Here is a 21,565-nt window from a genome sequence, read left to right as displayed (position 1 = left end):
CACAACAATCACATCCAACAGAGCCAGTTCTAACAGGAAACCACACTGACAACTAATGCTAAACAACAACCAACAAACACCCATCAAACATTAGGAACTACCATGCTACAATCAGTCACCACAGTTACAACCCTCAATACATCATGACACAATTTCAACCTTCGACAAAAACGGAAGGTACGTCAACCACTTCCCATCCTGTTGGGAAGTGGTTGACGTCTTGACACAAGCAGTCTGACGTCATACAACCTTCATTTCCTCCCATCTACGTATTACTATTACGTCAAGGTTCCCTTTACAATAGTCCTACAGCAACCTTACCCTACCCTACCCCACCCACACCTCACTCTTTCTTAAGCTCTAGTGAGTGACGTCACACCAGGAGTTACCACTTGGTGCATTAAGGCGTATATGTAGAGTTCCCGAAATGGATTTCTTCATCTATTGTTGGCAATTATCTCTTGCGTCACAAAGGAAATGTGACGTCATAGAGGTGGAGCACATTGCGTCACAAAGGTGAAGCGTCACTAAGCGAAAGGAGAACCGTCACTAAGCGGAAGGTAAGGTGTCGTAAAGCGGAAGTTGAAGCGCTAGTAAGCGGGTGATGTTTCAAAAAGCGGAAGGTGAAGCGTCAGAAAGCAGATTGTGAAGTGACACCACTAGACGTGACAACAAGAATGGGGTTTTCTCGTTGGATCTCAGACATGTTCAGTCATGGGTTGAAGTCAAGACCCTCCCACCCCCATTCCAGCCCAGGTCAGCATCTTGGAGAGAGAGAAAGAAGATATCAGGACCACACATACACCTCTTACACCAGCCTCTGGTCTGGTGTGGCACTGAGTGGTACTTCTGAAGGTAAAGGTAAGGGACTTCAATATGGATCCTCTTCTCACCTCCAAAACCTATGGTTCCAGGAAAAGCGTTTCAATTCCCTATAATCATATTTCCATAACTCCCTGTATGGCTCAGGACTGGGTATCATACACCCCTTAAACTCACATAATGGCCAGATGGAACAGATTCTAAGGGCAATGCCCTAAATCTCCCCCCCCCCCCCCCGCTCCCCTAATCTCTCCGTTTTTCTATGTTTCCAGAAAACACTAATGCGACGACCACCTGGCATACCTCCCTCCCGCTTCCTACATTCACCAGTCCACAGAGGGAATCTTTAAGGAACACTTACCATCAGCAAGCAACTCACCGTATTGTGGACGGAGTTTCTTCTCTTATGATAAAACTTTTGGAACAAGAGAAAGCTTGTGTTCCAGGGATGGAGGGTGACCATACTACTTACCGACGAGCCAGCCATGTAGGCTGTAAGTGGTGTACACCTCCTGCAGGTGGTAGTGGTCTGGTGGGGACACGGGCTCCACCACCACCTCACCGTGGTTCTCGTTCAGGCCTAGGAGGAAGCCTCCCACCATGGTCTCATACGTCACCACACGGTAAGTCCAGCGGTCGAAATTCCCAGACTCTTCCACCAGCTGCCACCGCTGTCTGCAAGGACGGGAGACTGGCTCAGTGACACACACACACACACACACACACACACACACACAGTGGATATATATATATATATATATATATATATATATATATATATATATATATATATATATATATATATATATATATCCACTATATACATATATATATATATATATATATATATATATATATATATATATATATTTTTTTTTTTTTTTTCATACTATTCGCCATTTCCCGCATTAGCGAGGTAGCGTTAAGAACAGAGGACTGGGCCTTTGAGGGAATATCCTCATATGGCCCCCTTCTCTGTTCCTTTTTTTGGAAAATTTAAAAAAAAATGAGAGGGGAGGATTTCCAGCCCCCCGCTCCCTTCCCTTTTAGTCGCCTTCTACGACATGCAGGGAATACGTGGGAAGTATTCTTTCTCCCCTATATATATTTATCTATTTATTCACTTTGCTCCGCCGCCGCCCCCCGCGCCAGCGAGGCAGCGCAAGGAAACAGACGAAAGAATGGCCCAACCCACCCACATACACATGCATATACATACACGTCCACACACACCACATATACATACCTATACATCTCAACGTACACATACACACACACACACAGACACACACATATATACTCATGTACACAATTCACATTGTCCGCCCCTATTCATTCCCATCGCCACCCCGCCACACATGGAACAACAACATCCTTCCCCCTCATGTGTGCGAGGCAGCGCTAGGAAAAGACAACAAAGGCACCACCCGCTCACACTCAGTTTCCAGCTGTCATGCAACAATGCACCGAAACCACAGCTCCCTTTCCACATCCAGGCCCTACAGAACCTTCCATGGCCCACCCCAAACGCTTCACACGCCCTGGTTCAACCCACCGACACCACGTCGACCCCAGCACACCACATCGCTCCAACTCACTCCATTCCCCGCACGCCCCCCACCCTCCTGCATGTTCAGGCCCCGATAACTCAAAATCCCCCTCACTCCATCCTTCCCCCTCCAACCCGGTCTCCCACCTCTCCCCACTCCCCCCACCCCCGACACGTACATCCTCCCTGTCAATCCTCCTCACTCATCCTCACGAGTCCAAATTATTTCAACAAAGCCACTTCTGCTCTCTCAACCACTCTTCCCATTACCACACACATCTCCCACCCCCTCATTACTTAGTCAATCAAACCACATATATTTTATTTCATATATATATATATATATATATATATATATATATATATATATATATATATATATATATATGAAATATATATATATATATATATATATATATATATATATATATATATATATTTTTTTTTTTTTTTTTTTTTTTTGCTTTGTCGCTGTCTCCCGCGTTTGCGAGGTAGCGCAAGGAAACTGACGAAAGAAATGGCCCAACCCACCCCCATACACATGTATATACATACGTCCACACACGCAAATATACTTACCTACACAGCTTTCCATGGTTTACCCCAGACGCTTCACATGCCTTGATTCAATCCACTGACAGCACGTCAACCCCGGTATACCACATCGATCCAATTCACTCTATTCCTTGCCCTCCTTTCACCCTCCTGCATGTTCAGGCCCCGATCACACAAAATCTTTTTCACTCCATCTTTCCACCTCCAATTTGGTCTCCCTCTTCTCCTCGTTCCCTCCACCTCCGACACATATATCCTCTTGGTCAATCTTTCCTCACTCATTCTCTCCATGTGCCCAAACCATTTCAAAACACCCTCTTCTGCTCTCTTAACCACGCTCTTTTTATTTCCACACATCTCTCTTACCCTTATGTTACTTACTCGATCAAACCACCTCACACCACACATTGTCCTCAAACATCTCATTTCCAGCACATCCATCCTCCTGCGCACAACTCTATCCATAGCCCACGCCTCGCAACCATACAACATTGTTGGAACCACTATTCCTTCAAACATACCCATTTTTGCTCTTTGAGATAATGTTCTCGACTTCCACACATTCTTCAAGGCTCCCAGAATTTTCGCCCCCTCCCCCACCCTATGATCTACTTCCGCTTCCATGGTTCCATCCGCTGCCAGATCCACTCCCAGATATCTAAAACACTTCACTTCCTCCAGTTTTTCTCCATTCAAACTCACCTCCCAATTGACTTGACCCTCAACCCTACTGTACCTAATAACCTTGCTCTTATTCACATTTACTCTTAACTTTCTTCTTTCACACACTTTACCAAACTCAGTCACCAGCTTCTGCAGTTTCTCACATGAATCAGCCACCAGCGCTGTATCATCAGCGAACAGCAACTGACTCACTTCCCAAGCTCTCTCATCCCCAACAGACTTCATACTTGCTCCTCTTTCCAAAACTCTTGCATTCACCTCCCTAACAACCCCATCCATAAACATATATATATATATATATATATATATATATATATATATATATATATATATATATTTCATTTATTTTCTTTATTTTGCTTTCTCGCTGTCTCCCGCGTTTGCGAGGTAGCGCAAGGGAACAGACAAAAGAAATGGCCCAACCCACCCCATACACAATGTATATACATACACATCCACACAAGCAAATATACATACCCATACATCTCAATGTACACATATATATACACACACAGACATATACATATATACACATGTATATAATTCATTGATATAAACTTCTGTTTCCCATTTTAGAAAGTTAATACAAGGAGGGGAGGATTTCTGGCCCCCCGCTCCCGTCCCCTCTAGTCGCTTTCTACGACACGCGAGGAATACGTGGGAAGTATTCTTTCACCCCTATCCCCAGGGATAATATACATACATATATACATATACACACACATACACATACATACGCACATATACACACACACACACATACATATATATATACATATGAAAAATGTAAGAAACAATTTAGAAAACTGAAACTTCTAGCTTGCAATGAATGAAAAAAATGAATGTCACATAATGGTTCAACCTCTGGCTATGGAAAAAAGGAAATGTATAATTTATTTACACAAACGTCAATAGCAGTTCTCATCAATTTAACCACTGTATCAATAAGCTTCAATGTCTAAGCTACATTTTTCTCCAGTTTCACTATTTTCCTTCACATTTTCAATTTTGTCTGAAGGTTCTACTTCAAGAGTGATTGTTTTTCCAGTAAGGGTCTTCACATCTTGGTTACATCCACACACATTTAGGCACCCCGCTCTGAGCCTTCGAGGAGGATGCTTTACTTGTGGTGCTGACTTCCCGATTTCCAGTTCCTTACGATACGTGAAGATGTTTCACCCTTTCTGGCATCTCTCCAACAACCCATCTCCAACTGCACGCCATCAAACGCCCCTTTTCTTGATGCCTCCAACGCTGTTCTGCAGCTTAACCACCAGTTGATCCCGAGCCACTCCTTCTCCTCACGTGGATCAGTGCCAAACTCAGCTCACGTCACTTCATCCATGAGGCTTTTGGCAGTCTTCATTATGTCTCTGCATTTCTTGGGTGTTTCCTCAGAGGTTCTGCATCAGGAGCCTCATCCCAGGCACGGGTTTCAAATTCTTTCAAATTCTAATATATATATATATATATATATATATATATATATATATATATATATATATATATATATATATATATTATCCCTGGGGACAGGGGATTAAGAATACTTCCCACGTATTCCCTGCGTGTCGTAGAAGGCGACTAAAAGGGAGGGAGCGGGTGGCTGGAAATCCTCCCCTCTCGTTTTTTTTTTTAATTTTCCAAAAGAAGGAACAGAGGGGGCCAGGTGAGGATATTCCAAAAAAGACCCAGTCCTCTGTTCTTAACGCTACCTCGCTAACGCGGGAAATGGCAAATAGTTTAAAAGAAAAAAAAAAGATATATATATATATATATATATATATATATATATATATATATATATATATATATATATATATATATATATATATATATTCCTCAGAGATCATGATAACACAGGACATTTCTCTAATGTTATATTAGTTCACAACAGGCAAGGGTAGGGAGGCACGCGAGGATGTAATCCTTCAGCAGCAGAGTTGTGGGGACGCAAAACATGTTGACCGAAGAGGAGGAAAATAAATCTACCGCTGGAAACCTCAATAACCTTTCCAAAAAACCATACCACAAGACGTGCCGGGTGTGACCCTCCCTCCCAACACGGGATGGGTAATAATACATAACCTACTACTGTACAGTGGTGAGCGTTAACCACCTGCCAGTCATATCGTAATTAGTGTTACATTTCAATTTGTTGGACGTACCAAGTAGTGATGAATGCCGCCAACGTCATAAAAGCAGTTCTCAATCAATTACTTTTCTTCCCAGGCCTTCACCTTGGCTACACTGTCTGCTGGAAACAGATGAAAACGAAGACAATTTTGATGAGAAGTTACAGTGACGACACACCTGCACCTTACACGTGGCTAGGTACAGTGACACACACACACACACACACACACACACCTGTACCAAAGACTATGAGGTTCCTGTAACATGATTACAGTCACTTATGGGTGACTGCAGTCACTTGTGTAGAGTCAGGGGGGGACTGTGTTGTGTCACGTGGGTGGAGAGTCAGAACCCCACGTATAATTATGTGTATGTGGAGTCAATATCCCTGGATGTACTGTCATGTGTGTATGACCAGGATGTGCCACGTACAGTCAGTCACTGGTGAACCTGGCCACACCTGCCACACTATGTTAACCATCGTGAGTTGTAACATGTCGTAAAGTAAATGGATGCCCCACAAGCGCTGCAGGTAAAGTCACCTAAGGTCAAGTCACCTAGGGTCAAGTGGAGAGTCACCTAGGGTCAAGTGGAGAGTCACCTAAGGTCAAGTGGAGAGTCACCTAGGGTCAAGTGGAGAGTCTCCTAGGGTCAAGTGGAGAGTCGGTTGCCTGTTCAAAGGGTTGGGGCCGAGGTCACGTACATCGCCGGCCCGACCTGACAGCGTGTGGCCGGGGCCGGACGAGGCCATGTATAGCGTGGCCCGTCCAACCATTGTGTGGCCGGGGCTGGACGAGGCCATGTATAGCGTGGCCCGACCAACCATTGTGTGGCCGGGGCTGGACGAGGCCATGTATAGCGTGGCCCGACCAACCATTGTGTGGCTGGGGCCGGACGAGGCCATGTATAGCGTGGCCCGACCAACCATTGTGTGGCCGGGGCTGGACGAGGCCATGTATAGCGTGGCCCGACCAACCATTGTGTGGCTGGGGCCGGACGAGGCCATGTATAGCGTGGCCCGACCAACCATTGTGTGGCCGGGGCCGGACGAGGCCATGTATAGCGTGGCCCGACCAACCATTGTGTGGCCGGGGCCGGACGAGGCCATGTATAGCGTGGCCCGACCAACCATTGTGTGGCCGGGGCCGTGACTGATGCTGTGACGTCACGCAGCCGCCAAGATGCCAGGGATAGCACCTGGGCCGCTTTGTTTACTTGTCAGATGTGTGTGTGTGTGTGTGTGTGTGCGTGTGTGTGTGTGTGTGTGTGTGTTATCGGTCTCCGCCTGCAAGTAGAATAGGCAACACGAGAACCTTGGGCGCTTTCGTGTATTATCAAATATCTTAAAGTGTTACTTACAGAGTGAGAAATTACTTACAATAGAAGTCATGTTATACAGAACCGAAGGAAATATGGTATGGGTCATGTAACAACCTTGCAATTGGTGAGAGGCGAGAGTGGCACAAGGGTTTCCATGACCCACCCTTGTGACAAGAGTGGGTGTGTTTGAAGGAGTAGTGGTTCCAACAATGTTATAAGGTTGCGAGGCGCGACCTATAGATAAGGTTGTGCGGAGGAGGGTGGATGTGTTGGACATGAGATGTTTGAGGACAATGTGTGGTGTGAGGTGGTTTGATCGAGTAAGTAACGTAAGGGTAAGAGAGATGCGTGGTAATAAAAAGAGTGTGGTTGAGAGAGCAGAAGAGGGTGTATTGAAATGGTTTGGGCACATGGAGAGAATGAGTGAGGAAAGATTGACCAAGAGGATATGTGTCAGAGGTGGAAGGAACGAGGAGAAGTGGGAGACTAAATTGAAGGTGGAAGGATGGAGTAAAAAAGATTTTGAGCGATCGGGGCCTGAACATGCAGGAGGGTGAAAGGCATGCAAGGAATAAAGTGAATTGGAACGATGTGGTATACAGGGGTCGACGTGCTGTCAATGGATTGAACCAGGGCATGTGAAGCGTCTGGTGTAAACCATGGAAAGTTTTGCGGGGCCTGGATGTGGAAAGGGAGCTGTGGTTTCGGTGCATTATTACATGACAGCTAGAGATTGAGTGTGAACAAATGTGGCCTTTGTTATCTTTTCCTAGCGCTACCTCGCGCGCGTGCCGAGGGGAGGGGGGCGTCATTTCATGTGTGGCGGAGTGGAGACGGGAATGAATAAAGGCAGCAAGTATGAATTATGTACATGTGTATATATGTATATGTTTGTGTATATATATGTATGTATACGCTGAAATGTATAAGTATGTATATATGCGTGTGTGGACGTGTATGTATATACATGTGTATGTGGTTGGGTCGGGCCATTCTTTCGTCTGTTTCCTTGCACTACCTCGCAAACGCGGGAGAGAGCGACAAAGCAAAATAAATAAATATATATATATATATATATATATATATATATATATATATATATATATATATATTTATGGATGGGGTTGTTAGGGAGGTAAATGCAAGAGTTTTGGAAAGAGGGGCAAGTATGAAGTCTGTTGGGGATGAGAGAGCTTGGGAAGTGAGTCAGTTGTTGTTCGCTGATGATACAGCGCTGGTGGCTGATTCATGTGAGAAACTGCAGAAGCTGGTGACTGAGTTTGGTAAAGTGTGTGGAAGAAGAAAGTTAAGAGTAAATGTGAATAAGAGCAAGGTTATTAGGTACAGTAGGGTTGAGGGTCAAGTCAATTGGGAGGTGAGTTTGAATGGAGAAAAACTGGAGGAAGTGAAGTGTTTTAGATATCTGGGAGTGGATCTGGCAGTGGATGGAACCATGGAAGCGGAAGTGGATCATAGGGTGGGGGAGGGGGCGAAAATTCTGGGGGCCTTGAAGAATGTGTGGAAGTCGAGAACATTATCTCGGAAAGCAAAAATGGGTATGTATGAAGGAATAGTGGTTCCAACAATGTTGTATGGTTGCGAGGCGTGGGCTATGGATAGAGTTGTGCGCAGGAGGATGGATGTGCTGGAAATGAGATGTTTGAGGACAATGTGTGGTGTGAGGTGGTTTGATCGAGTGAGTAACGTAAGGGTAAGAGAGATGTGTGGAAATAAAAAGAGCGTGGTTGAGAGAGCAGAAGAGGGTGTTTTGAAGTGGTTTGGGCACATGGAGAGGATGAGTGAGGAAAGATTGACCAAGAGGATAAATGTGTCGGAGGTGGAGGGAACAAGGAGAAGAGGGAGACCAAATTGGAGGTGGAAAGATGGAGTGAAAAGGATTTTGTGTGATCGGGGCCTGAACATGCAGGAGGGTGAAAGGAGGGCAAGGAATAGAGTGAATTGGAGCGGTGTGGTATACCGGGGTTGACGTGCTGTCAGTGGATTGAATCAAGGCATGTGAAGCGTCTGGGGTAAGCCATGGAAAGCTGTGTAGGTATGTATATTTGCGTGTGTGGACGTATGTATATACATGTGTATGGGGGTGGGTTGGGCCATTTCTTTCGTCTGTTTCCTTGCGCTACCTCGCAAACGCGGGAGACAGCGACAAAGTATAATAAAATAAATAAATAAAAAAAAAAAAATATATATATATATATATATATATATATATATATATATATATCTCGTTTTTTTTTTTTTTTTTTTATTTTCCAAAAGAAGGAACAGAGAAGGGGGCCAGGTGAGGATTTTCCCTCTAAGGCCCAGTCCTCTGTTCTTAGCGCTACCTCGCAAACGCGGGAAATGGCGAATAGTATGAAAAAAAAAAAATATATATATATATATATATATACATACATATATATATTATATATATATATATTTATATATATGTATATATATATATATATATATATATATATATATTTTTTTTTTTTTCAAACTATTCGCCATTTCCCGCGTTAGCGAGGTAGCGTTAAGAACAGAGAACTGGGCCACTGAGGGAATATCCTCACCTGGCCCCCTTCTCTGTTCCTTCTTTTGGAAAATTAAAAAAAATTGAGAGGGGAGGATTTCCAGCCCCCCGCTCCCTCCCCTTTTAGTCGCCTTCTACGACACACAGGGAATACGTGGGAAGTATTCTTTCTCCCCTATCCCCAGGGATAATATATATATATATATATATATATATATATATATATATATATATATATATATATATATATATATATATATATTCCTAGAAATGTTACACTTATTACATAAGTGTAGAATATGATTCACTGTATGAGTACATTGCATTCGAACATCTTTAAATATCCAACATTACATTTTCTGCATTAAATTGTACCATACGGATCAACAATACATAAGTGATCTAAAGATGAAGAATTATCTCAAAATAGGAAGGAATTTTTTGGTTGATTCATGAAATTTTCAGCATATACCAAGGTTCGGAACATGGGTACTCACATTCTAGTATTGAGGTGTGGCATGTTACTGAAATCAGCTAATACATCCCACACAGCCTTTGGTTCCTGGTCCGGGATGAACATCTCAAAGTGTCGCTGCTGCTTTCCTCTTTTCATTATCAGGAATATCACAATTAGACAACATAAGACTAGTGGAAGCTTACGACGTATTCTAAGGCTCAGCATTGTGTCGTATGTGAAGCGGGAGGGCCGCGGCAGATGCGGCAACCTGTTGCCAAATGCTACAAAACATACGGGATATAGGCAATATCTGCTGAAACCTATCGATATCAATCTAAAACTATTGTTCAAAATTTCACAATGTGTAGAGGGGGACTTTTGTTTGATGTATCGTTGTTAACGTATGTATTGCTGACATGGCAGTGAAAAAAGTACATGGAACACAAGCCTACAATTTGTTGCCATAAATTATCATATCATTTTTACTTCTCTAGTGAAATTTATATCAAATAACTATATCGATATTGTTCTAATCCCAAATATAAAAAAAATAGATGATAGTGGACGCAACATATAATATAATAGTGCCGTAGGTCCTGGGTTAGCTGGCCCGTTTTCTGTGTCGATGGCTGGGTGGCTGGTGTCTGGCTGCCTGAGCCTCAGTGTTTGGTATCGACGGGTTGGGATAGTATATGTAGGCGTGGTTTATAGCTGCTCCAGTTAGCATACCCATGCGACAGTGCCGGCAAGCGGTGGTGCTTTTCTCATCAGAATGGCGCCTTAATCTAATAAAGAAGAAGCCCGTGAAGTGAGGCGGAGTGTGTAGCGGTAGTGGTGGTGGCACTGAGTTGGCCCTCCCACCCCTCTTTAGTCAGTCTTTGGCACTCGTAGCCCCCTGACAGTGTGTCTCAAGCTCACCATGGCTAACAAATCAAGTACTCGGATGCTGCTGGTCACGGCTAATATTGCCTCCTGCTTCGAACAGGTGAGGCACTGATCTGGATGATTAAGAGAGCCGAGATTCCAGTGCTCTCAGCCTATTGATAATAGGCCTGTAATTTGCAGTAGGCATAGTTACTTAGCCAGGGTGATTTAGGCTTGAGGATCAAAAGCATTGTACTCTGTTATCAACAGGTAAAATTATGATAGTCCAAAGGCTAATCTAATCATACATGAGGAGTGGGGCTTCATGTCATTTAACTTGAAAATGTTAATACATCTCAGAATTTTGATTTATATAATCACAGTTACTCTTAATTGTGCTATATCATATAAGATCACTGTTCATTATCTTTGATTATTCTAACAGTTGATTGCCCAGTGAAAGTACAGCAGTACCACCTGTCTTCCAGACTAGAGTTGTCCATAAAACAGCTTGCTTTTATTAGTATATTTTTTATTTTATAGAAAGGTAATTTGGCCTTCACAAAGTTGTATTCTATATTGAAATTTAGGATAGTAGACATATAGAAAATGGAATTTTGATTGGTATTAGAATTGTACATTGTCTTCTATTTTTGTCATGATAACTGATCACAAAGAGCAAGACTGCAACACAGTCCTTTTCATTTTGCTGGTTTACTCAAATAGTCCTTTCTCTTTATTTCCATGGTTTTCAAGTGCTGTCACGGCCAGTGCTTCACTTGCACATTTCCATAGTTGTCATTTAAATGAAGGATTGTGGATTCTAGATTTGTAAGGTACTGCAGCAGTTTTATGTATATGAACTCACTCGTACAGTATTGCAGGTGTTGAAATTAAATAGTATGACGTTATGATGAATAGGTTATGGTGGGTTATTACTTTTATGTAACTAAATAAGCTGGAAGGTTGATCATACTCTGATTAATTTAGTTATGTAATATCATGCTTAGCAGTGACAAAAATTTCAATGTAGTATACAAGTGACTTTGTATTTCAGAGGTATTATTTTTTATGTGATGTACATTAGCAGCAACAGAAATCTACCTGTGGAATATAATTGACCTCATAAAGCATGGGCGATTATGTGTAAAACTACAATAAGACCTTTGGAGCCCTTTTTTGTTCATAGTGATAGATATCATTTAAAAGTATTATAGCCCCACATGAAAACTAGCTTTGTGAAATCTCCATGCCTTTTGAAAGAATTTGCCACAGCATTAGTTCCCAGTGCTACTTAATGATAGCATTCTGTACAGACTTCCTTGCTGAACTTCATTTCCTGTCTACCATCATCCACCATAGTGACTTATACTCATCACATCAGATGACATGCTTTAGGTGGTTTATTTAGGTCCTTGTCGTTTCAGAAATACCCCAGGAGGACTGGTTTTTCATACTGATTGATATTAGATGAGGCATTGTTAGTTTATCAGGGAAAATTTGTGATTGATAAATGGAAAAGTAGATAATAAACTTGTGGAAAATGAGTCATCCAAACTTATGAAAATACTTCACGTAACTTCCCAAGGAGTCAATATTTATCTTGATGTTCAATATTCTAGTCAAGATATGTCACTCAAACTCATTAGAAGTACTGTGTAAATATTACTGGTGTAGACTGACAACAGACTGGACACTTGATCCCTGGTAACTGTCAGACTTAATAGTAGAATACTTTTATGATCATTTTAGCAACTAACTGAGGTTTTTATAGGTCTGGTGTGTTTTTACAACTGTTTTCTTAATATTGCTTTAGCTAACCCCACATTTTTGCTGATATACATAACCTATTTGATATCTTCCCATAAGCCATAACTTTCAGATTTACACTCAACTACTGTTAGTATATTCTTTAAATACTATGCTAGCATTGCTGAACAAAAGGACTTAATATCCAGATCTAGAAATGATGCATAAGTAAACCAGACTTTTGCCAATACTTGATATTGGAGAGCTGATTAATGTAAATATAAGTGAAACACCTGCTGATCTATCTGTCTGAGTCTTTATCTGGAGAACCAGTGAGAACCTCACCTAACTTTACTGAGGAGCAAAGATTTACTTTGATTTTCACCATCTTTGGACAAATAAAACCAACAATATTATTTTCATCACCCACATGGTTGTTTACATTTGAAAAGAATTTTCTGAAGTTTTCACATCAGAAAATTTGTGGAGTACTGTGTAATGTGGTTCTTTATGTAAATCGATTTTTGGAATTACAAAGAAATGTTTCAGTGTTTTTTTATGAACCTACAGTTACACAAAAAATGTCATCATATAAACATACAAAGCCACAGGATGTGAACAGGAGCAGAAAACCATGTTTCGTATCTTTGAGACGACGTTGGAAGTTAAAGGAGGTATCTACATGTTTATTTGAATGCTATGTGATACATTTTACTTTTACAAAGAAAAGCACACAGGAGCTGATCGGTGGGACCTTTCAAGGCTGTTAGTGATAGAAGAGGTAGAAACGAGAAATATCAGCTAGGAAATTTTATGTGAAGGAAGAAACAGGTAAAGCAAGAGGATTTGAAGTAAATTGCTTGTCAAACCTTCTTATAACCCTTTAACTGTCATTCCTAATATCCACTGTACAGTATATGTAAAGATTCTCAATTATTCAGAAAAGGTGTCTTCATAATTTTGTTACAGTGAACCAGAATATGATCTTTTAGATAAAACGATATACAAGGCTACTAGGTGAAACATTGTTTATGCGCACTGCATGCCCATTAACTTGTACAGATCCACTGCCAGGTATGAGCTATGCCAGGAGTACTGTCATGCATGCATCATGAGGTGTGTTGTATTTTTAGAAGTATTTTTCCAACAAACAAATGCTGAATGATTGCTAAGGGTTTTCATATCTTATTTGTTATTTTTAAGGGTGTTACAGCTTTGCAAGTTATTGGAAATGAGATGTTTGAGGACAATATGTGGTGTGAGGTGGTTTAATTGAGTAAGGAAAGGGTAAGAGAGATGTGTGGTAATAAAAAGAGTGTAGTTGAGAGAGCAGAAGAGGGTGTATTGAAATGGTTTGGTCACAGAGAGAATGAGTGAGGAAAGATTGACAAGGAGGATATATGTGCCAAAGGTGGAGGGAACGAGGAGAAGTGTGAAACCAAATTGGAGGTGGAAGGATGGAGTGAAAAAGATTTTGAGCATTTGGGGCCTGAACTTACAGGAGGTTGAAAGGCATGCAAGGAATAGAGTGAATTAGAACGATGTGGTATACCGAGGTCGACTTGCTGTCAGTGGATTGAACCAGGGCTTGTGAAGCGTCTGGGGTAAACCATGGAAAGTTTTGTGGGGCCAGGATATGGAAAGGGAGCTGTGGTATTGGTGCATTACACATGACAAGCTAGAGACTGAGTGTGAATGAACGTGGCCTTTGTTGTCTTTTCCTAGTTCTAGCCTTGCGCGCGCGGGTGCCCATTTCAAGTGTGGTGGCATGGCGAAGGGAATGGATGAAGGCAGCAAGTATGAATATATACAAGTGTATGTATGTAGATGTATGTATACATTGAAGTGTTTAGGTATGTACATGTCCGTGTGTGGGCGTGTATGTATATGCATGTGTATGTGGGTAGGTTGGGCCATACTTTCATCTGTTTCCTTGTGCTACCTCACTGACATGGGAGACAGCGACAAAGTATAATGATAATGATAATAAGAAGATGTATATCTGATACAGGCCTCCATTGCATCTCCACATAGTCTGACCAGCATTTCTGGCTGTATAATTTGCCTTAAAGCAGAGGAGGGTGATTCAAGAATTTTGTTGTATGTGCCCCAGCTACTGCGAACAGAAAATGGAATGTATTTGTATATGTGTTGTATATGTAATAACTGCAGTGAATGGGTCAAACATATCTATGCTGTTAGTATCTTCTACTCTTATGGATAAACTATTCCAAATGATAGAAAGTCTTTTGCCGTGTTTGAGATGCAACATTTACTCATGAGTTTGTATATCTTGCTGCAGGTGGAATCAGATTTATCTATCCTTAGATAGCTGCTTGGGTCAAGCATGTCAGGCTTTCCACTTTTTTAATACTGTAATTGTATCAGATTGCCTCTTAATCTGTGGTATAAGCTAAATAAGTGTACATCCTCTAAACAGCTCTCACAGGATTTGTTTCTTATTCAAGGGATCATCTCTGTCACTTGGTGCTGTACTGTCTATTCTGTTTCCTTTTCAAGTAGAGCAACCGAAACTTAACACAATATCCAAAGTGGGGACACACCAGTGAATTTTTCCTGATCTTCAAGGCCCGTCCCATTGTAGTTACTTATAAATGTATGATATAAAAAAATAGATGCCAATCATGTTCCATGTTGCATTTTTTCATTTACTTCCATTGCAAAATGAAGTCATTAATATTCCAGTGTTAGATTTCTGATATTAAAGTAAAATGTTTTCTTTAGACATTCCTCATTGTTTCACACTTTATGTTTTATATAAACCTGTTTTTCCCCACTGGAGACTAGGGTCAAGACTCTTTTTTCTGCACACTTGCTTCTCCCGATGTAGCATGGTAATGTTAGGAAGAAGTGAATGGTCTCATTTGTACTCATCCACACTCATACTGCCATACAATATACTGTATAATGTATGAAAACCATATCTCACCATCCACAGCCAAGTCCTATGGTCTACACCTTGGTGTACCTTGAATGCCTCACATCCTGGTTCAGCCCCATGACAGCCCCACACCTCATGTATAGCACATCATTCCAGTTCATTATGTCCCATGCGCACCCATCACCCTCATAAATATTCAAGTCCCAGCATCCCAAAGGCTCCTTCACTCCATTTTTCCATCTCCTTTATACTCACCATTTCTGATTTTTAGGTTCTTTTAATCAGTCTTTTCTCACTCATCCTCATACCCTGGTCATCCTTGTCTATCAGACTGCACTTATTAGCTTATATTCCTTCCTTGAGCAACCTTCCTCACACTACATATTGTCCTTAGGTATTCAGTGTCCAACATGCCTGGCTCTTCCTTTCTTTTGCATTCAAGACCCACGACTCATCCATACACCACCATTGGGACAATCATACCTTCAACCATTCTCATCTTTGCCGTAACAGACATTGACATGACCTTACACACATTCATCATTGTACCCAAGATATTTGGCCCCTCTGCCACCCTGTACCTCATTTCATCCCCCATGATTCCATCAGGAGCCATATCCACTCTCAGTTACCTAAAGCACTCTGCTTCCTGCAGGTCCTCTCCATTCAAACCCTTTTGTGTCGCATTCCCACCCACCTACCTAACGCATTCCACTTCCTGCAAGTCCTGTCCAATCAAACCCTATACCTCAACCTTGCTAATCCTTATAATGCCTTTCATCATTTACTCTCAATTTCCTCCTCCTAAACTCTTGCCCAAACTCAGTGACCAACTTCAGTTTATCACTGAAATCTGTCCCAGTGCTATGTCAAGCAAACAACAATACACATTTGTCAGCCATATGAAACTGGATTTATGCTAATTAAACACATGTCTGCAACGGATCTCTTTGTGCCAAGGTGAGTCAAAGATTGGGCTACACATCTTAGACCAATAGGACAGACAGAATTTAGTCAAGACTTATGCCTCTAAATATTTCCTTTCCCTATCAGATTTTTTAGAATAAAATGAAACCATTTTTATCATGAAGTTGTGGAACATATCATGTAATTTCATTATGTTTTCATCTGAACATGGGTACTACATACAGTATATTGATTATAAGGGAGGATTTGAATAAGATTGAAAGGTTCAGGTGAACTCTCAGCGAGAGCTAACCTTCTGTATGTCATGAATATGCAAATAGGATGTAGAGAATTCCCTATGGTTTTCATCTTTATGATGCACTGTTGCATCTCTTTCTTTATCATGTCATATTTTATTCCTCTCCATATTTACAATGGAGCACACAGTTTTTCAATTTGTGCCTTATCAAACATCATCTCTGTGAATGTAGAGTGCTATATACCAGTGGTGCATTTACTTATTTTAGCAATTTCCAGCAATTTAGTCACAAAAATCACTTCAGGGAATGATTTGTAAATAGGTGATTTTTTTTAAGGTATTCTAATTGCTAGTAAAGTACACTCTGTTTACAAGCATTTTGACAAATTTTATTGAATTCACATTCAGGTTACTCTTGCAATACTCTGTAACATTCTTGGCCCCATGTCACTAACTTGTTTTTGTTGGTGACATGAAATTTAGAAATTGCTGGGCACTAGTACTTTTTCAGAAATTTATAAGAATATTGAGAATAGAAGCTTTCCATGAAAAATTGTTGCAGGCAAATGTGTTGAGGAGCTAGTTAAGAATAGAGCATGAGGTAGAGTGGCTGGGCAGAGGGCCTGGATCATCCCAGCCACCACCTTTAACATTGAAATTATTCAGTCCTCACACCAGCACCAAGTCACCTGGCTGAATAATTGAGTTGTCCCAATGGATCTCTGCATTTTTTTAATTCACTAGCCCATGTTTGTGTGAGATGTATGTATTTTTTTGAGTTAGTCAGTTATTCAAAATTTCAACTTCTTTCTTGTAATTGGTAGAGCTTTTATCTTTCATTTTAAGTTTTTCTTAAGAATCCTTTAAGTGATATCAAAGTAATGTTAAGATTGATATCTAGAATTTACATTATATAAAATGTGTGGATATTTTTTTCATCTTTCCCAATTAGGATCTTGTGCAGTCAATTTATGTAGCAGTTGCTATGATGCTTTCAGTCACATACCTTGCATGTGTGGGAAAGTGTGTACCTGCCAAACATAATTTACTTTGTAATTATGCATAAATTGCAGCATTTAAATGCTGGAGAGAGCCCACATCCCCTCCCCATGCCATCTTGCAAAATTTAACTTATTGTTGAAAATCATTGAGAAGGCATTATAAAATTTAGAACTCTAAACTAACATTTATTTAAATTATTTGTTGTCACTTTATGCTCCAAGTTGATGGTAATCTTGATGTGCTGGACCACAGATTTTACAGATATAGAAATGTTCCCTATTCTACGAGTGTTTTGTGTTTAGAAAACTGGCATCACTTAACTTTGCATACCTACAGTAGTGCCTTATTTACCTAATGTAGTGTTCATGTGTAATTTTTCAATTTATGCTTGAAAATAGGTTATTAGGTACAGTAGGGTTGAGGGTCAAGTCAATTGGGAGGTGAGTTTGAATGGTGAAAAACTGGAGGAAGTGAAGTGTTTTAGATATCTGGGAGTGGATCTGTCAGCGGATGGAACCATGGAAGCGGAAGTGGATCATAGGGTGGGGGAGGGGGCGAAAATTTTGGGAGCCTTGAAAAATGTGTGGAAGTCGAGAACATTATCCCGGAAAGCAAAAATGGGTATGTTTGAAGGAATAGTAGTTCCAACAATGTTGTATGGTTGCGAGGCGTGGGCTATGGATAGAGTTGTGCGCAGGAGGATGGATGTGCTGGAAATGAGATGTTTGAGGATAATGTGTGGTGTGAGGTGGTTTGATCGAGTAAGTAACGTAAGGGTAAGAGAGATGTGTGGAAATAAAAAGAGCGTGGTTGAGAGAGCAGAAGAGGGTGTTTTAAAATGGTTTGGGCACATGGAGAGAATGAGTGAGGAAAGATTGACCAAGAGGATATATGTGTCGGAGGTGGAGGGAACGAGGAGAAGAGGGAGACCAAATTGGAGGTGGAAAGATGGAGTGAAAAAGATTTTGTGTGATCGGGGCCTGAACATGCAGGAGGGTGAAAGGAGGGCAAGGAATAGAGTGAATTGGAGCGATGTGGTATACAGGGGTTGACGTGCTGTCAGTGGATTGAATCAAGGCATGTGAAGCGTCCGGGGTAAACCATGGAAAGCTGTGTAGGTATGTATATTTGTGTGTGTGGACGTGTGTATGTACATGTGTATGGGGGGGGTTGGGCCATTTCTTTCGTCTGTTTCCTTGCGCTACCTCGCAAACGCGGGAGACAGCGACAAAGTATAAAAAAAAAAAAAAAAAAAAATATATATATATATATATATATATATATATATATATATATATATATATATATATATATATATATATATATATATTTGTTTATGGATGGGGTTGTTAGGGAGGTGAATGCAAGAGTTTTGGGAAGAGGGGCAAGTATGAAGTCTGTTGGGGGTGAGAGAGCTTGGGAAGTGAGTCAGTTGTTGTTCGCTGATGATACAGTGCTGGTGGCTGATTCATGTGAGAAACTGCAGAAGCTGGTGACTGAGTTTGGTAAAGTGTGTGAAAGAAGAAAGTTGAGAGTAAATGTGAATAAGAGCAAGGTTATTAGGTACAGTAGGGTTGAGGGTCAAGTCAATTTGGAGGTAAGTTTGAATGGAGAAAAACTGGAGGAAGTAAAGTGTTTTAGATATCTGGGAGTGGATCTGGCAGCGGATGGAACCATGGAAGCGGAAGTGGATCATAGGGTGGGGGAGGGGGCGAAAATTCTGGGGGCCTTGAAGAATGTGTGGAAGTCGAGAACATTATCTCGGAAAGCAAAAATGGGTATGTTTGAAGGAATAGTGGTTCCAACAATGTTGTATGGTTGCGAGGCGTGGGCTATGGATAGAGTAGTGCGCAGGAGGATGGATGTGCTGGAAATGAGATGTTTGAGGACAATGTGTGGTGTGAGGTGGTTTGATCGAGTAAGTAACGTAAGGGTAAGAGAGATGTGTGGAAATAAAAAGAGCGTGGTTGAGAGAGCAGAAGAGGGTGTTTTGAAGTGGTTTGGGCACATGGAGAGAATGAGTGAGGAAAGATTGACCAAGAGGATATATGTGTCGGAGGTGGAGGGAACGAGGAGAAGAGGGAGACCAAATTGGAGGTGGAAAGATGGAGTGAAAAAGATTTTGTGTGATCGGGGCCTGAACATGCAGGAGGGTGAAAGGAGGGCAAGGAATAGAATGAATTGGAGCGATGTGGTATACCGGGGTTGACGTGCTGTCAGTGGATTGAATCAAGGCATGTGAAGCGTCTGGGGTAAACCATGGAAAGCTGTGTAGGTATGTATATTTGCGTGTGTGGACGTATGTATATACATGTGTATGGGGGGTTGGGCCATTTCTTTCGTCTGTTTCCTTGCGCTACCTCGCAAACGCGGGAGACAGCGACAAAGTATAATAAAAAAAAATAAAAAAATATATATTTAGAAAAGCAAATGGATTTGTTTGTAGCATTTATGGATCTGGAGAAGGCATATGATAGAGTTGATAGAGATGCTCTGTGGAAGGTATTAAGAATATATGTTGTGGGAGGAAAGTTGTTAGAAGCAGTGAAAAGTTTTTATCGAGGATGTAAGGCATGTGCACGTGTAGGAAGAGAGGAAAGTGATTGGTTCTCAGTGAATGTAGGTTTGCGGCAGGGTTGTGTGATGTCTCCATGGTTGTATAATTTGTTTATGGATGGGGTTGTTAGGGAGGTGAATGCAAGAGTTTTGGAAAGAGGGGCAAGTATGCAGTCTGTTGGGGATGAGAGAGCTTGGGAAGTGAGTCAGTTGTTGTTCGCTGACGATACAGCACTGGTGGCTGATTCATGTGAGAAACTGCAGAAGCTGGTGACTGAGTTTGATAAAGTGTGTGAAAGAAGAAAGTTAAGAGTAAATGTGAATAAGAGCAAGGTTATTAGGTACAGTAGGGTTGAGGGTCAAGTCAGTTGGGAGGTAAGTTTGAAAGGAGAAAAACTGGAGGAAGTAAAGTGTTTTAGATATCTGGGAGTGGATCTAGCAGCAGATGGAACCATGGAAGCGGAAGTAAATCCTAGGGTGGGGCAGGGGGCGAAAATCCTGGGAGCCTTGAGGAATGTGTGTAAGTCGAGAACATTATCTCAGAAAGCAAAAATGGGTATGTTTGAAGGAATAGTGGTTCCAACAATGTTGTATGGTTGCGAGGCGTGGGCTATGGATAGAGTTGTGCGCAGGAGGGTGGATGTGCTGGAAATGAGATGTTTGAGGACAATGTGTCGTGTGAGGTGGTTTGATCGAGTAAGTAATGTAAGGGTAAGAGAGATGTGTGGAAATAAGAAGAGCGTGGTTGAGAGAGCAGAAGAGGGTGTTTTGAAATGGTTTGGGCACATGGAGAGAATGAGTGAGGAAAGATTGACCAAGAGGATATATGTGTCAGAGGTGGAGGGAACAAGGAGAAGTGGGAGACGAAATTGGAGGTGGAAAGATGGAGTGAAAAAGATTTTGTGTGATCAGGGCCTGAAGTTGCAAGAGGGTGAAAGGCAAGCAAGGAATAGAGTGAATTGGATGGATGTGGTATACCAGGGTCGACGTGCTGTCATTGGATTGAATCAGGGCATGTGAATCGTCTGGGGTAAACCATGGAAAGTTGTGTGGGGCCTTGATGTGGAAAGGGAGCTGTGGTTTCGGGCATTATTGCATGACAGCTAGAGACTGAGTGTGAACGAATGGGGCCTTTGTTGTCCTTTCCTAGCGCTACCTTGCACACATGAGGGGGGGGTGTTATTCCATGTGTGGCGAGGTGGCGATGGGAATGAATAAAGGCAGACAGTGTGAATCGTGTGCATGTGTATATATGTCTGTGTGTGTATATA

At 41.6% G+C, this 21,565-nt stretch overlaps 2 protein-coding genes across 3 annotated transcripts in view; one reads left to right on the top strand and one right to left on the bottom strand.

Moving 5' to 3' along the window:
- LOC139756935 (uncharacterized) overlaps positions 1-10,447 on the bottom strand; it is a 44,439-nt gene extending 33,992 nt beyond the window's left edge. Inside the window, exons 1-2 of one of the 2 annotated variants that reach the window (XM_071676880.1) lie at positions 10,097-10,447; positions 1,295-1,497 (exon numbers count right to left, since the gene is read on the bottom strand). In XM_071676880.1, coding sequence (XP_071532981.1) covers positions 1,295-1,497; positions 10,097-10,281 — 388 coding nt within the window. In that variant the 5' untranslated portion in view covers positions 10,282-10,447. The remainder of the gene's footprint in view (positions 1-1,294; positions 1,498-10,096) is intronic. The other variant, XM_071676881.1, reaches the window with a different exon arrangement.
- A 209-nt stretch (positions 10,448-10,656) lies between these two features.
- 5PtaseI (inositol polyphosphate-5-phosphatase A) overlaps positions 10,657-21,565 on the top strand; it is a 114,450-nt gene continuing 103,541 nt past the window's right edge. Inside the window, 1 exon segment of the mRNA XM_071676877.1 lies at positions 10,657-11,041. Within this exon segment, the coding sequence (XP_071532978.1) occupies positions 10,976-11,041 (66 nt within the window). The 5' untranslated portion in view covers positions 10,657-10,975.

The sequence above is a fragment of the Panulirus ornatus genome, chromosome 23, assembly GCF_036320965.1.
Source record: "Panulirus ornatus isolate Po-2019 chromosome 23, ASM3632096v1, whole genome shotgun sequence".
In the NCBI taxonomy this organism is placed as follows: Eukaryota; Metazoa; Arthropoda; class Malacostraca; order Decapoda; family Palinuridae; genus Panulirus; species Panulirus ornatus.
This window is presented reverse-complemented; position numbering and strand designations above follow the sequence as displayed.